This window comes from Panicum virgatum, chromosome 9K (assembly GCF_016808335.1).
Source record: "Panicum virgatum strain AP13 chromosome 9K, P.virgatum_v5, whole genome shotgun sequence".
NCBI lineage: Eukaryota > Viridiplantae > Streptophyta > Magnoliopsida > Poales > Poaceae > Panicum > Panicum virgatum.
In genome coordinates this window covers 67,764,989-67,777,700 of record NC_053144.1, presented here as the reverse complement: position 1 = coordinate 67,777,700, position 12,712 = coordinate 67,764,989, and the positions used below count along the sequence as shown (strand labels likewise).

General features: G+C 46.5%; 1 protein-coding gene across 4 annotated transcripts; it reads left to right on the top strand.

Moving 5' to 3' along the window:
* The first annotated feature begins 2,327 nt into the window (after window positions 1-2,327).
* On the top strand, window positions 2,328-7,471 carry LOC120647333. 4 transcript variants are annotated; one of them, XR_005664747.1, is made up of 9 exons: window positions 2,331-2,484; window positions 2,925-3,055; window positions 3,191-3,246; window positions 3,356-5,107; window positions 5,200-5,350; window positions 5,527-6,313; window positions 6,430-6,546; window positions 6,679-6,776; window positions 6,965-7,471. XR_005664747.1 is itself a non-coding variant. In XM_039924094.1 (6 exons), the coding sequence occupies exons 2-6, from the start codon at window positions 2,998-3,000 to the stop codon at window positions 6,180-6,182; spliced, it is 2,673 nt and encodes an 890-aa protein (XP_039780028.1). In that variant the 5' UTR covers window positions 2,328-2,484; window positions 2,925-2,997; the 3' UTR covers window positions 6,183-6,395. The 4 variants fall into 4 exon arrangements, 1 of the variants encoding a protein (XP_039780028.1); XR_005664746.1 differs by having other exon boundaries at window positions 6,430-6,776; XR_005664748.1 differs by having other exon boundaries at window positions 2,358-2,484; window positions 2,964-3,055; window positions 6,430-6,776.
* The last annotated feature ends 5,241 nt before the right edge of the window (window positions 7,472-12,712 follow it).

Genomic DNA, 12,712 nt, shown 5'->3' with positions numbered 1-12,712 from the left:
CTGTGTGGGTTTGTAGCCGAGCGGCCATGAAGTTCGCTGCAGAGCGACTGAGAGTGGTGAGGTCGGGTCAAATGGGAGGTTGACCGGTGGTGGCCTTCGGTCTTCATTGTGAGCGAAGGTTGTCTGGTGGAGACGCGGTTTTTTTGTTGGGCAGAACCTTCGGGCATTTCTTGGTATGCCCTCTGCAAATTCTCAACTTCTGCCTCCATTTCTGCTAGCTTGCGCCTGACCTCGGCTAGCTTGTTTGCCTGGTCCAGTGCCCTCTTTTTGGTGGCGAGCTGAACTTCGATGTTCCTTTTCTTCATTTCAAGGGTCTTGAGTTTGAGTGCTGCTTCTGTGAGTTCCGCGGATTGGATTTGATGAGCTTCGGTGTTTTCGGTGTCTTCAACCGGATCTCCATGAAGAACAGCTTCGGTGGTGATATCTTCAATTCGTGGGTTGGCCTCTTCGTGCTGCAGTGGAGAGCCATCAGGCTGAGTGGAGTTGCTGGTGGTGCCGGCGGGGGCTTTTCTCTTCGCTGGGGCCATCGAAGGTTGTTTTTCGAGCTGGAACGGTGGGCGCCGCTGTTGGGATCTTGGCTTCTTAGATGTCCAAACAGGAAGTATGAACAGTATAAAAATAGCAATAAACGAAGGCGCTTAATTATCCAGTAATAACCAGAAAATTCAACCCTTTACACTGTGGAGAGGGGGGCTATTTATACCCCTAGCCCTCGGCCAGATTTTCCTAAATTGTCCATTTCCAACTCATTTACAGCTCACTTACAACTCATTTCCTAAATTACAAGGTGAGAGGTGTACAAATCCGACCTTCTCATGTATTCACATTTCACACGCACGCCTACTCCCGACGAAGGTCTCCGTGTCCTTCGGGGTCCTTCGGAGGTCACGGTCCTGAAGGTTCCGTCTTCGAGCGATCAGTCGTCACCTTCGTTCTCGAAGGCGATCCCCTTGGTCCCGAAGGTCCTGATCTCCAAGTCTGTGCTTCTGAGTGACCAACTGTCACCTTTGGCCTCCCGAAGGTGATTTCCTCGACGCTTCGCAAGTTTCTGGAAGGTGCCAATCATCCTTCGGGCGCAATTATCACCCAGCCATCGGGGCCTGCAGATAGGTTAGGAGATGTTTTGGAGGCCGGAATTAACCTTCGGGTGCTTTCCCGAAGGCCCAATCCCCAACAGTCTCTCCTCCATGGAGGCATGGAGCTATTCGCCGTGCAGTGTTCTTGATTTGATTTGGTTTTTATCAATCGCTGCGAGCAGCGTTCGGTCACCGTCAAGATATTCCCGATTTGCGATGCTCGCTCCATGCAGCGCTCATGCGCTGCGCGCCTGTGTATATATGCACAAAAAAATTGGAATTGCCCCTCACACTCTCACGTAAGGCCAAAGGAAGGCGCTTTGTTTAGCGAGAGTGGCATGCGGGGTAGATGCAGGCGGGGAGCCGGTGAGCGATTAACCAACCAATAAACAACCCTGGGCCTTGCTAACAAACGGACAACACGCCAATTGCGTTTTGCTTATGATGGAGACGGGTGATCCTTTCCACATCGCTAACTAGCCTGCCACGCCACGCAACGCGACTCCTCACGGCAGACGCCACTTACGGTCGTGCCAGCAGCTGATACGATGAGATTTCACTGATCATCACAAACTCTCTCGTGATATTTGGATGGATTTTCATTTTACTTCCCACGAAATTCCTCCTTCCAAGTTTGAGGCCTTAGCGTTTGCTGCGTGTTTCTTTTTTTTTTGTGGCGCATGGAAATTCAGTTCGTTGTGGTTTTCCAAGTACATTTTGGTGGTACCGATCGGGTGAGCTGCGTCCCTCACCAGTCACCACTTCACCAGTCACCGTCAGACGTGCTCGAAATCCACACGTCGCTTGCTGGGGCTGCCTAGCTAAGCTACAGCGACGTCATCGTCGTTCAATACGAATGCGCTTGGAAATTTAACGTTACCCCCGTGTTCTGCCGTTCAATTCAAACAGCCACCTGCACATCGTTCGTATTGTATCCCTGATGAACGGTGACTATCCTGTATTAAAAAGAAATATTTTTAGAAAATATTTTAAACATAGGAGTAGTTAAATATGTTCTTGATTTAAAGACCTTATCGTAAGGAAATTATGGTAAAATCGAAATCTAATTTAGATACTCAATTTGAGATTAATATTTTTTTAGTTTTTTAAGTAACATCTCTTGTCAGCTGATTTTATTATATTTCTTGATAACATGAAATTTTCATTGTACCGTGCATGGGCTGATCATTTTGCATGTGTGCGGGGCTTGATTCAGGTGATATGATAATAAGAAAATTTGTCGCTTAAGTCACACCTATAACCGCACCCCGCGCGCACCCCACCCACCCCACGTCTCGCTCTCCCCACCCCACCTCCCGCTACAACGCCGGTGGGGGGGCCTGCGGCTGCCGGCGACCGGGCGCCGCCGCCGCCGTTATCATCTCGCCGCCCCCGCATTCTCGGACTGGTGCGTGCCGTGCCTCTTAGTCTTTTCGGTTTTGCTTTTTCTTGGCCTCTTTCCGTTCGCTTTTCCTAGGGACGCTTGATCCGATTTGGCTGCGCGTTGTTCGCTGAGTTGTGTTGCTTCCGCATGGGATTGTGGTTCGGGGCTCCTCCGTGCGGAATCTGGGCGAATTGGCGCGAAAGGGGATGAGATCTTTCCATCCTGGCACCCGTTTGGACACTTTCCGCGATAAAATTACTGCCTCTTTTTCGCTTTTTTTGCTTGGGCCGCTTCACGGGCGTCGATGCCTTTCAAATTCTCTTCTGCGTCCACTCTGCTCAGCTCGTTCGTGTTCACTCCCACCCTCTCTGTTTTGGTGGCCAGTTCAATTCCCCCTTCCGTTTTCAAGCCGCTCTGTTCTTTGGTTTGAGTGTTAACTTGTTTACACGTTTTTTTTTCCTCAGGCATTTGCCATAATTTAGTGGAGGCAATTTTCGTTGCAGCTGTTTCCGGGGTGGTGGATTGAGGGAATAAAGAATGATCAACCTCTTTGATTTGAGCGTTGGAGCCAGCGCCAAGGTCGCCTCAAGAGATGGTATTATTAGGCACCTGCCGAACTGAGTCACAATGATATTGCTTCCAGCAGTTGCCCATATGATTAGCCCCGTGATAATTCTTCAGTTAGGGAGATATGAACGTCCTAATTATGGATCTTATCTTCTTCTGACAGGCTCTCCGGTGAGAGGAACTCGATCAGAACGGATGGAGTACGCTGGATCAAAGACAGTAAGTGCAATTTGTTTTGCTGCTGCTAGTTTTTATCGACCATGCGCCCGTCAGTGCTGTCTGTCAAATGTTGTCCACCTGCTGATCACAACATGATCCATGTCGGCAGGTGACTGGCTACACAAGGAGGAGCTCGTCGGATAGATCAGGTGGTATGCCAATGAAAATGCTGATAGCTCAGGAAATGGCTAAGGAGGGTGACACAAGTCAGAAGACAGCTAATGTTGTGGCAAAGCTGATGGGGCTTGATGATAATATGGATCTTCCTAAGCATCCACCTTCTAACAGGAGTTTTCCCGATGGCCATTTATCTGCTACATTGGCAAGAGTTAACAACCAAATGTCATATGAGAAGCGTGCAAGTTCAATTGAAGATGTGGAGTACAAGGATGTCTATGAAGTTGGCTACCAGCCGCCAAGAGGTGAATGTCTGAGCAGTGAATCTCCAAGGAGGCCATATGAAGATCATGACAAGCAAAGGATGGATCTTGTCCGGCAGAAATTTATTGAAGCAAAGCAGCTAGCATCACATGATAATATCCTCCAGTCAAAGGAATTTCATGATGCTCTTGAAGTCCTGAATTCAAACAAAGATTTGTTTCTCAAATTTCTTGAAGAACCTAACTCGCTCTTTGCAAAGCAATCTGGAGAACTTCATTCTGCACCAACATCACCTCAGAGAAAACGCATTACTGTGTTGAAGCCTTCGAAATCAGTGGACAGAAAGGGTGACAAAGCAATTAAAAGGCAAAAAAAACATGCAGTTGACGGGAATAGAGCAGAAAGGAGCAAAAATCACAAGTCTGATGCTGCTCATTTGAAAGTTGAAAGGCTTCCGAAACACACCCGGATAGTGGTGTTGAAACCTACCTCAACGATTGCTTCTATGGAGCAATTTGAGCAATATTATCATGCCGATCTGGATGATTCTGAAGCACCTGCTGTATCAAGGCGTTTGAGTGATGAGATAGATTGGTCGATACACGGAATGCATCGACGCCACTATGAATCTTTGCAGGGTTGCATACAGTCTGATACTATTAGCACAGGTAGACCATATGATCACCATGCTGAAGAAGGGGGCACTAGCTTATGTGACTCAAATATTGGAACTCCAACATCACATCATACTTGGGATTACATCTACCGGTTTAGCAATCCTTACTTTGGCTCGTCTTTGAGCCATGCTTCTTGTTCCCCTGAGCCACATGCGACTAGGGAGGCTAAGAAATATACTTCTGACAGATGGGAAATTGTTCCATCCAGTGAGATAACCCAGGAAAAGGTGGCAGTGCGAAGAAGTTTGAGCACACTTGGTGAAATGCTTGCTATGCCTGATATGAAGAAAGAAGAGGTTGCTGATCAAGCATCTCCGGATGCTACGAAACAGTTGTGCAGCAATGAGCCAACAGTTGGTGTATCATCTAATTGTGTTGTTGATGTTGGTGAGGGAGGAAGATCCCTAAGGAAGATCTCAAGGTCAAGATCTGTTCCAGTCTCTTCATTAGCTTTTGACAGCCTAAGGTTAGATGGTGGATGTTCAGTTTCTCAACATAAAGAATCTACAGTGACAAAGGAGGTCAAACCTAAGAATGGGAAGTCATCTCTGAAGGGAAAGATATCGAGTTTCTTCTCAAAACGTAAGAAAGCAGAAAAAGAGAAGGTTAGCCCATCTCCTGTAGGAACCCCGAATAATCAAGTTTTGTCGGCCAGTACTGCAGAAATTGGTAAATCAGATGTTCCAGAACATGTTTGTACTAGCTTACAAGATGGGGTTGCTTTGGGCTATTTGGAAGAGCGGTTCGAGAATGAACTAACTGTAGTTCCGGTTCATGAACTTAAAGCACCCTCTACTTCTAAGGTACATTTCCTTACCCACTTTAAGTTTACCTTTCTTCAATCTGGAATGTGATTAATATTTGTTAACTTGGATGCTTGTGTTTGCCTTTGCAGTCTCCAGTTTCCCTTGAAAAGGCACTGTCATTTGAGATTCACAATTCCCACTTCGACCAGCCTAGCCCTACATCAGTTCTTGATGCTCAATTTGAGGATGTCAATGAGAAATCCCCCATTTCATCAGAGAGCGCAATTACTGTTAAACAAGGTAAAACATCACGTTAGCTCTTCTAGCATTCTAACTGTTGAACGCCATGATTAACTCTATTGGTGTGACCATGAGTTGTTTTATTTTGGGTATGAAGTTAGGGCTGTATGTAGTACCAATAATGTGTGCTTAATTATTGTTGGCTAAGTCAATAAGTGCAATTATCTTGCTTGCAGAACCTCTATCCAGGTCGCTTCCAATTGGATCAATTGCAAGGACCTTATCATGGGATGATGCTTCTCAAGAAGCTCCGTTGTGCTGTGCCCAAGATGATAGCCATGAGCAAGAACAATATGAATTTGTCGAGAAGATTCTAACGTCTGCTGGGTTCTGTAATGAGAAGGCCAAAGACATCTTTGTTCGGTGGCATTCACTTGACTGCCCTTTGGACCCAGTTGTGTTTGACCAACTGTTGGAACGCAAAGTAGAAGATGCCAAGTGCAGAGAGAGACGGTCAAACCAGAGGCTCCTCATTGATTCTGTCAATGTTGCCCTACTAGACATTGGTCAAAGTAAACTTTGGGGTGCATACCCTTGCACTGCACGGTATTCCAATGCACCTAGAGTTGCTACATGTGATGTGCTAGTAATCGATGAAGCGTGGAGGTTAATAAGAAGTTGGCTCCTCGATGATGAGAACGATATTGCCGGTTTGGGAGACCATGCAGGCCTTGCAGCGGATTGGGTTGTCTGTAAGGAGATTCATGGCAAAGGGTGGTCCGAAATGCTGAGGTTGGAGGTGGATGAAATCAGCAAGGAGATATGCGGGGATGTCCTGAACAAGTTGGTTGAGGAGGCATTTTCAGAGCTTGCTGATGCTGGGTGCCATTGAAGCTGCTTTATTTTCCGTGCTAGTGGTGTCCACCTGTTGCTTTTATTTCCAATATGGTGAAGACCGTCCCCTGAGGCTGATCTGCACTACCCAAAGCTGTCTCGTGTGTATATTGCCCTCATAACTGTTATGTATGTTGCTCAAATATTCCTCACCATCATTGATACGTTCAAAGTAATAACTTTTATGAATACAAGTGCTGCATTCAAATTATTTTTGGCCACATGTTTTGTTCTCTCTCTGCTAGGTGACAAAAGATAGACATCTGTAAAGCTGGAGGCCTCAAGTGTTGTGCTGTGCAGCATTTTAGTGCTAATTGCAGGCTCCTAGGGGATAATTACCTCAGTCTATCACTTCCAAGCAAGTATGATTAGAGGTCATGTGCCTCCTTTGAAAGCCTACAGCGGTCCAACCAATGCACCACCTTTCAGTGCATTTCTTTACTGACCCTCCTGTCCTCTTCTGCCTTTGATCACTTTGTTAATCCAACTTGCAGCAAGGTTACAAGCTGCAAGTTCTTGAGGAGGAGAATTAAAAAGGGCATGCTGGCAGCAAAATCCATTGACATTCTGGGGAATAACATCCTTTTTGCTGGTGAGAGGGGAATCCTTGCATTGTTTTGTGGATCCAATGGCTACCTTCTCAGATGTGCTTTTCAATTTTTTTTTGTTGCCTTGATCTAGTAGTAGCATCTTTTAGGCTAGTGTTTTGTTTGAGTAGCATCTTTTAGGCTAGTGAGTTCTTTGTTTGCCTTCTTCTAAGTGCTGTTACTTGCGGGCCAGCTCGGCGCTATTGCTTGTCGTGGTCCGGCGATGCGCAAGTGTTGTGATCTGTCAGGCGCTGGTCGCTGGGCCTCGCGGTCCATGAAAGATGCAGGACTTCTCCCAGTTCTCTGTTGTACATGTTGTGTTGTTGGTCAACTTTCTGAATCTTTTTAGTTGCTGCAACTAACCATGCCGTGCTATAACAATTATTTACCTATGCGCTGGATAAGTTCTCTGTCCCTTCCAGGCAGAATAGTTGTAGAGACTACGGTGGTTACCTTGCGTGGTGGCTTGATCACTTGATGACGGCGGTTAACAGGCTCACGGTTAGCTTCAACTTTCACCTGCTCATTTTGAGGCTTACCTGAATGTTGTTTTCGATAAGACAATAGCAACGTTCCTTGTCTGTCCAGACAGTGTTGTTTGGTTCTTGGTGATTAAACTACTAGGGACCCTGTCATAGTTTTTACTCTGCAGTTGTAACTGGATTGGCTAGTTCTATATAACTCCTCAGGTTATGGGCTCGTTCACTACCTATATGACTATTGACTAGCAAATAATGATCTACTGTATTCTGTTCAGAAGTTTGATGTCGCCGCAAGTACAGAACTGTGGATAGTGGGCTGTTGTAACATCCCAGGTTTTGAAAAATTAGTAATTCCGGAAGTTCCGGGTTCAAAAACCGGAACATCCGGTTTTACTCTGCTCAGTGGGCAGAGCACGAATCGCGGCGCGCCCCACGTCACCACCGCCGCCGGCCAACCTCGCGCCACGCGCCGGCCATCCTTGTTCCGTGCGTGCGTACTTATCCATCCGCTCGCCCTCTCCTCGTCTTTCTAGACTCGCCCCTGGTTCTTTTCGACCTCCATCGCCGTCGCCGTCCCGAGCTCCGCCGTCGCCGTTGATTCGTCGTCTCTAGTCGGCCTCTTCTCAATTCCTCGCGTGGGAAGCTTCTCCTCCCTCTCCTCGACCCGTTCCCCTCCTCATCCGGCCCTCTCTAGCCGTGCAGGCCCGCCGGCGAGCGCCTTCGCCCGCCGCCGCCGTTTGTCGTCGCGCCACCCCTTCGTTGCTCCTCTCCGCTTGTGCCCTTGCCGGTGAGCTTCGCCTCGCCCTAGAACGCGCCGTGCGCGCCTTCTCTTGCTCATTCCGGCCTCACCTCACCATTCCGCCACTCGCCGTCACCGCTGTGTCGCGCCGGCCGCGCCGCGCACGTTTGGGCAATGTACGGCTGAAAACCGGAACCTCCGGGTTCAGAAACCGGAACTTCCGGTTTTGGCCTGACTAGTACCTAAAACCGGAACTTCCGGGTTGTAATTCCGGAACTTCCGGGTTTGTCAGGATTGCATATCCAAAATGTTACCTCGTGCATATCTTTTTGCGCATATCATCTCGTGTATTTTATTTTATGCATAAGCATAGCATCGCACTAATGCATGCATCTCATTCATGCATTTTAGTGACCGAATCGTCGGAAAACGAACCCGTGGAGCCCACTGAGTCCGTGGAGCCTGAACTCGGAATCTTGTTCGTGGTCGAACCCGAAGTTAACCCAGGCAAGCAGCTAAGCATAATTTCTTGCACCTATCTAATTTGACTAGCTTAGTTATCTCACTTGGGTAATGTTGAGTTATATACAATATGTATGTATTGCATTTTTGTACCTATTTTGATGCACTATCCTTCCTTGAATTGTTTAACCATGTCCTTGCCACATGTTAGTCAGTTAATAACTTAATTTGACTAGATGCTTAGTTCTGCTTAGAATACTCAACTGGCTTACTAGAAAGAACAGCTGGAGTATCACATTTACCGGTTACCCTTGATCGCACTGGTTTAGTTTGGTGGCTAGTGAAGTGGTAGTACCGAGATTCGAGCGGAATGATAGGGCCTAGAGAATGAAGTCACATGGGCATAGTCCGCTTGGATCGATTAAGGACCGAGTGGATGTCATCGACCTTGAGCACCTTTCCGTGCTACCACATATCCAATATAATGGTGCGGATAAGCCAATTACCTTCTTTGACTTGATCATTGATGTGCAGTCCTAGATACGTGGCTACGGGCTATGCAGAGAGGCTTAGTGTGTCCCCAGGTGGACCTATGTGTAGGAAAGTTTAGAGTTGTCCCTGGTGGAACTAAGTCTCTACTCGTAAGCTAGGTGTGAGGTTCAATGATCGAGCCTTGTTGGGAACGGTTGACGTGAATACCCCCTTGCCCGGCGTGATCGGTTGGGTGAGTCGCATGGTTCTCGCGTCGTGTGGGTAAAGTAGTACACCCTTGCAAGGTTTTAATCAATTCGAATTGCCGCGCTCTCGGATATGAGTAAGCTTTTGGTTTGCCGAATTCCTCTTAGAGAGTTCCAGTTTTGTTGGTTTTGGATTCATGTCTGGTCAATAATCTATTGAATATTTTGTTACTCTTGTAATCAACTAAAATTATTTGGGGGTTTCGGGCAACACTAATTAATTTTGCTAGGAGATAGTCTAGGAAGCTCATGCTTATGTAATAATTACTTACCCTTAAAAGCTTTTAATTGAGCCTTGCATGATCCTTGTTTATTTAATCGTGTAAATCTTGCGGAGTACCTTTGTACTCAAGGTGTTTTCTAAACCTAGTTGCAGGTGAGCCGGAAGTGGTGTTCGGCCACTTCTACCCCGCTGATCCAAACGCGGGGGAAGAGTAGGTCGTGGTGACTGTAATGATGTCGTTGAGCAAGGCATCATTACTTTAGTAAGTCTTTATCGTAATCGAGCTTCGTGAGAGTATGTAAATGCAATAAACTTTATGTTTCTGTTTAATATGACTTTCGTGAGCCCATGGCTTGTAAGTGAAGTTTGAAACCCATCTTTATTGAACTTGTAATATTAAGTTTCGAACTCTGTTTTTGTAAAACTGCTCATTGTGGAACATCAGCAATGTACGCGCTTGTATAACAGTACGTGTGCTTAATCCTGGGCATGTGGCAAACACGTACCGGGACTACCGGGTTTGCTCTCGTTCTGGGTGAATTGTATTGATTAAGTTCCTCTAAGGTGTTGATTAGCACGTGGCGTGTCGAGAGACGGACACGTGCTAGCCCTCATCTTAAAAAATTAATCAATAATTTCACCTAAACCGAGTGCAAATTGGGCGGTTCTCACAGCTGTGGTTCCGTTCGACCCATGCCGCTCGCGTGAAGCAATTTATGAACCACTTAATGCATGTTTCGTGGAAGCATCCAGCAAAGGAAAATGACACCAACTGCAGGTGCTTTGCTTTGTATTTCTTACAACATTACTCCAAACGAATTTCCAGCTCGTTAATCTTGGTCTCAGTTGATGTCGATCCAGGCGTGACTACGTGAGAATACTGCGAGAGGTTTTTATTTGAAGCAAGAATCTGTAGTTACCTACTGAACTGTATCTTTCGATGATAAACATCTGTAGTCCCCTCTCTGGGACTGCTGCTTTGATTACAACGGCTCATTCCGCTTTGTCTTATCCTTGGGCCGTGTTTGGATGCGTATGGTAAAATTTTTGAAAAGACATCTTTTTATATTTGAAGTACTAAATATAGACTAATCACAAAAATAATTACAGAACTCGTTTGTAAATCACGAGACGAATCTAATGAGCCTAAGTAATCCGTCATTATAGGTTGTTTACTGTAATATTACTGTAGCAATTTAGCATCTAATTACAGTCTAATTAGGTTCATTAGATTCGTTTCGCCATTTACAGACAGTAGTCGCAATGCGTTTTTTATTTCGTCTAGATTTAAGTCTCCATGCAGGTGCCGGAAAAAAAATTTGGAATTTGGAATTTTGCATCCAAACACGGCCTTGGTTGGCATGCCGTTGAAGATTCCACACCCTGTCTGCCGACATGAAGATTCCACCCTTGCTGTTGCGGTGCTGCCACTGTACATGTTACCCAGAAATGAAGCATAGTACATGCTCCCCCCCCCCCCCCCCCCCGGGACAGTGACCTGGACGCTGGACGGGACTTATCGTTCGATTAAAAAAAAAAGACATCGCCTTCATCTTCCATGTTCCATCTGGGGCTGCTCTTTGCCTCTGCCTCTTCTGATTCGTGGGCATGCCGTTGAAGATTCCAGCTGCCGCTTGTTCGTCGTCAGGACGCGCTCGCTGTACAGTTGCGGCAATCCAGCAGGTGGGTGTCCGGTGTCTCTCCACGAGCCCATCCAGCAGCCGCTGTGCCCTTCTGAGCTGCGAAACCGAGTGCGTGAAGTCTTTTCATCAGGCATCAGTAGCTCCTAGACAGGGTCACCGCTGGAAAGAACTTGTCTATCTTTCAAAAAAGAAAGAACTTGTCTCGTTCATCCTGCAACCTGACTGGAAATTTTTGAAAAGCTTTGAAAATGACTGAAGTTCACACCTCTAGAAAGGATATGGCGTTATAATTTCTGTGCAAGCAAAGGATCAATTGTAAAGCTTTGCGCATTACTTTGATCAGCAATCAGGTGAAGTCATGGATCAACAGTTGCTGCGGACAACTGCACTCCATGAAATCTATAGTAAAACCTGTGTTTCTGTGGGGACTGGGGAGCATCAGCACTACACGTCTTTATTAGCACTAATCTGTTGGTCCAAGACGAACTGGAGCCAGCTGCTCAGGACCATCCGGGAAGAAACTGTAGACTGTAGAGCCTGCGCGGGGCCCGCGTTGAATGCCCTGGACGTGCATCCGGCTTCAGCAGCGTACAGCCGACAGCGGCATCGATCGACTCATCGACACAAATCATGGATGGCCCTGGAGGCCGGAGCGGGAACGGGGCCACCGCCACACTGCATGCACCATGCAGCGCAGCGCCGCTGCCACCGGCGGACCGGCCCGGTCGGCGTCACTGCGTGCGCATCAACTGGCTGCAGGACAGGGGCCAAACTTTTTTAAGGGATGTGTATAACTTTTCGCGACAAATCTAATAATGGTAATTAATCAATGATTGGCTACCGTGATGCTACAGTAATCATTCTCTAATCACGCGGTTAAAGACCTTATTAGATTCTTCAAGGTTCCTAGCGTAGGATTCTGGAGTTGGTTTTGTAAACTGGCTATATTTAATATCATAATTAGGGATCAAAGTTTCCTAGTACTCGCTAGCGTAGAAAACCAAACAAGGGCCAGGGACGCAGCGACACCGGTGTCACCAGGAGAGGAGCGGCTGAACTGCGGCAGAGGCAGTCAATGTGATCTAGTCATGAAGGGTAGGAATGTAAATGCTACAGATATTTCTACAATATATTCAAATTCGATCCGGTCAGAAAAAATTTTTATCTGTTTGTATCCGATTCCGGGTATTTAATATCCGTAATCGAACTGTATCCGAATACTAAAAAGTTACGATATTCATTACAATTTTATCTGATAAAAACTAAAACTATCCGTATCCGATTTTATATTCAAATTAAAATATAAAAAATAATATCAATAATATATGTCCGTATTCAATCTGTTTACTCTCTAATGGATGGCGCCGGTTGGTTGCAACGTGAATCTCAGTTTTGATTTGGCCCCTTTTTTTTGGCCCAGAACTCTTTGTTCCTCCTCTCTACGTAATAAAGGAATTACAGAGCCCACGTTGGGCCAACTATTTCTCGCACTAATAGGGCTCCAACGAAATAGGCCCACTCTGGCCCGGGATCATTTGGTAACTTTCTCTTTCACCCCCTTTCACTTCGAGTGCACTTCACGTCTTCTTCACCCCTTTACCCTGGCCCACCGCTGCCCACAGCTCACGCCTCAGGACGAGTTGGTGCATCGTTTT

Coding starts and splice junctions, on each gene's coding strand:
- LOC120647333 (XM_039924094.1), top strand. CDS start 2,998: ATGATCAACCTCTTTGATTTGAGCGTTGGAGCCAGCGCCAAGGTCGCC. Junction 3,247..3,355: donor AGTACGCTGGATCAAAGACA/GTAAGTGCAATT, acceptor CCATGTCGGCAG/GTGACTGGCTACACAAGGAG. Junction 5,351..5,526: donor CGCAATTACTGTTAAACAAG/GTAAAACATCAC, acceptor TCTTGCTTGCAG/AACCTCTATCCAGGTCGCTT.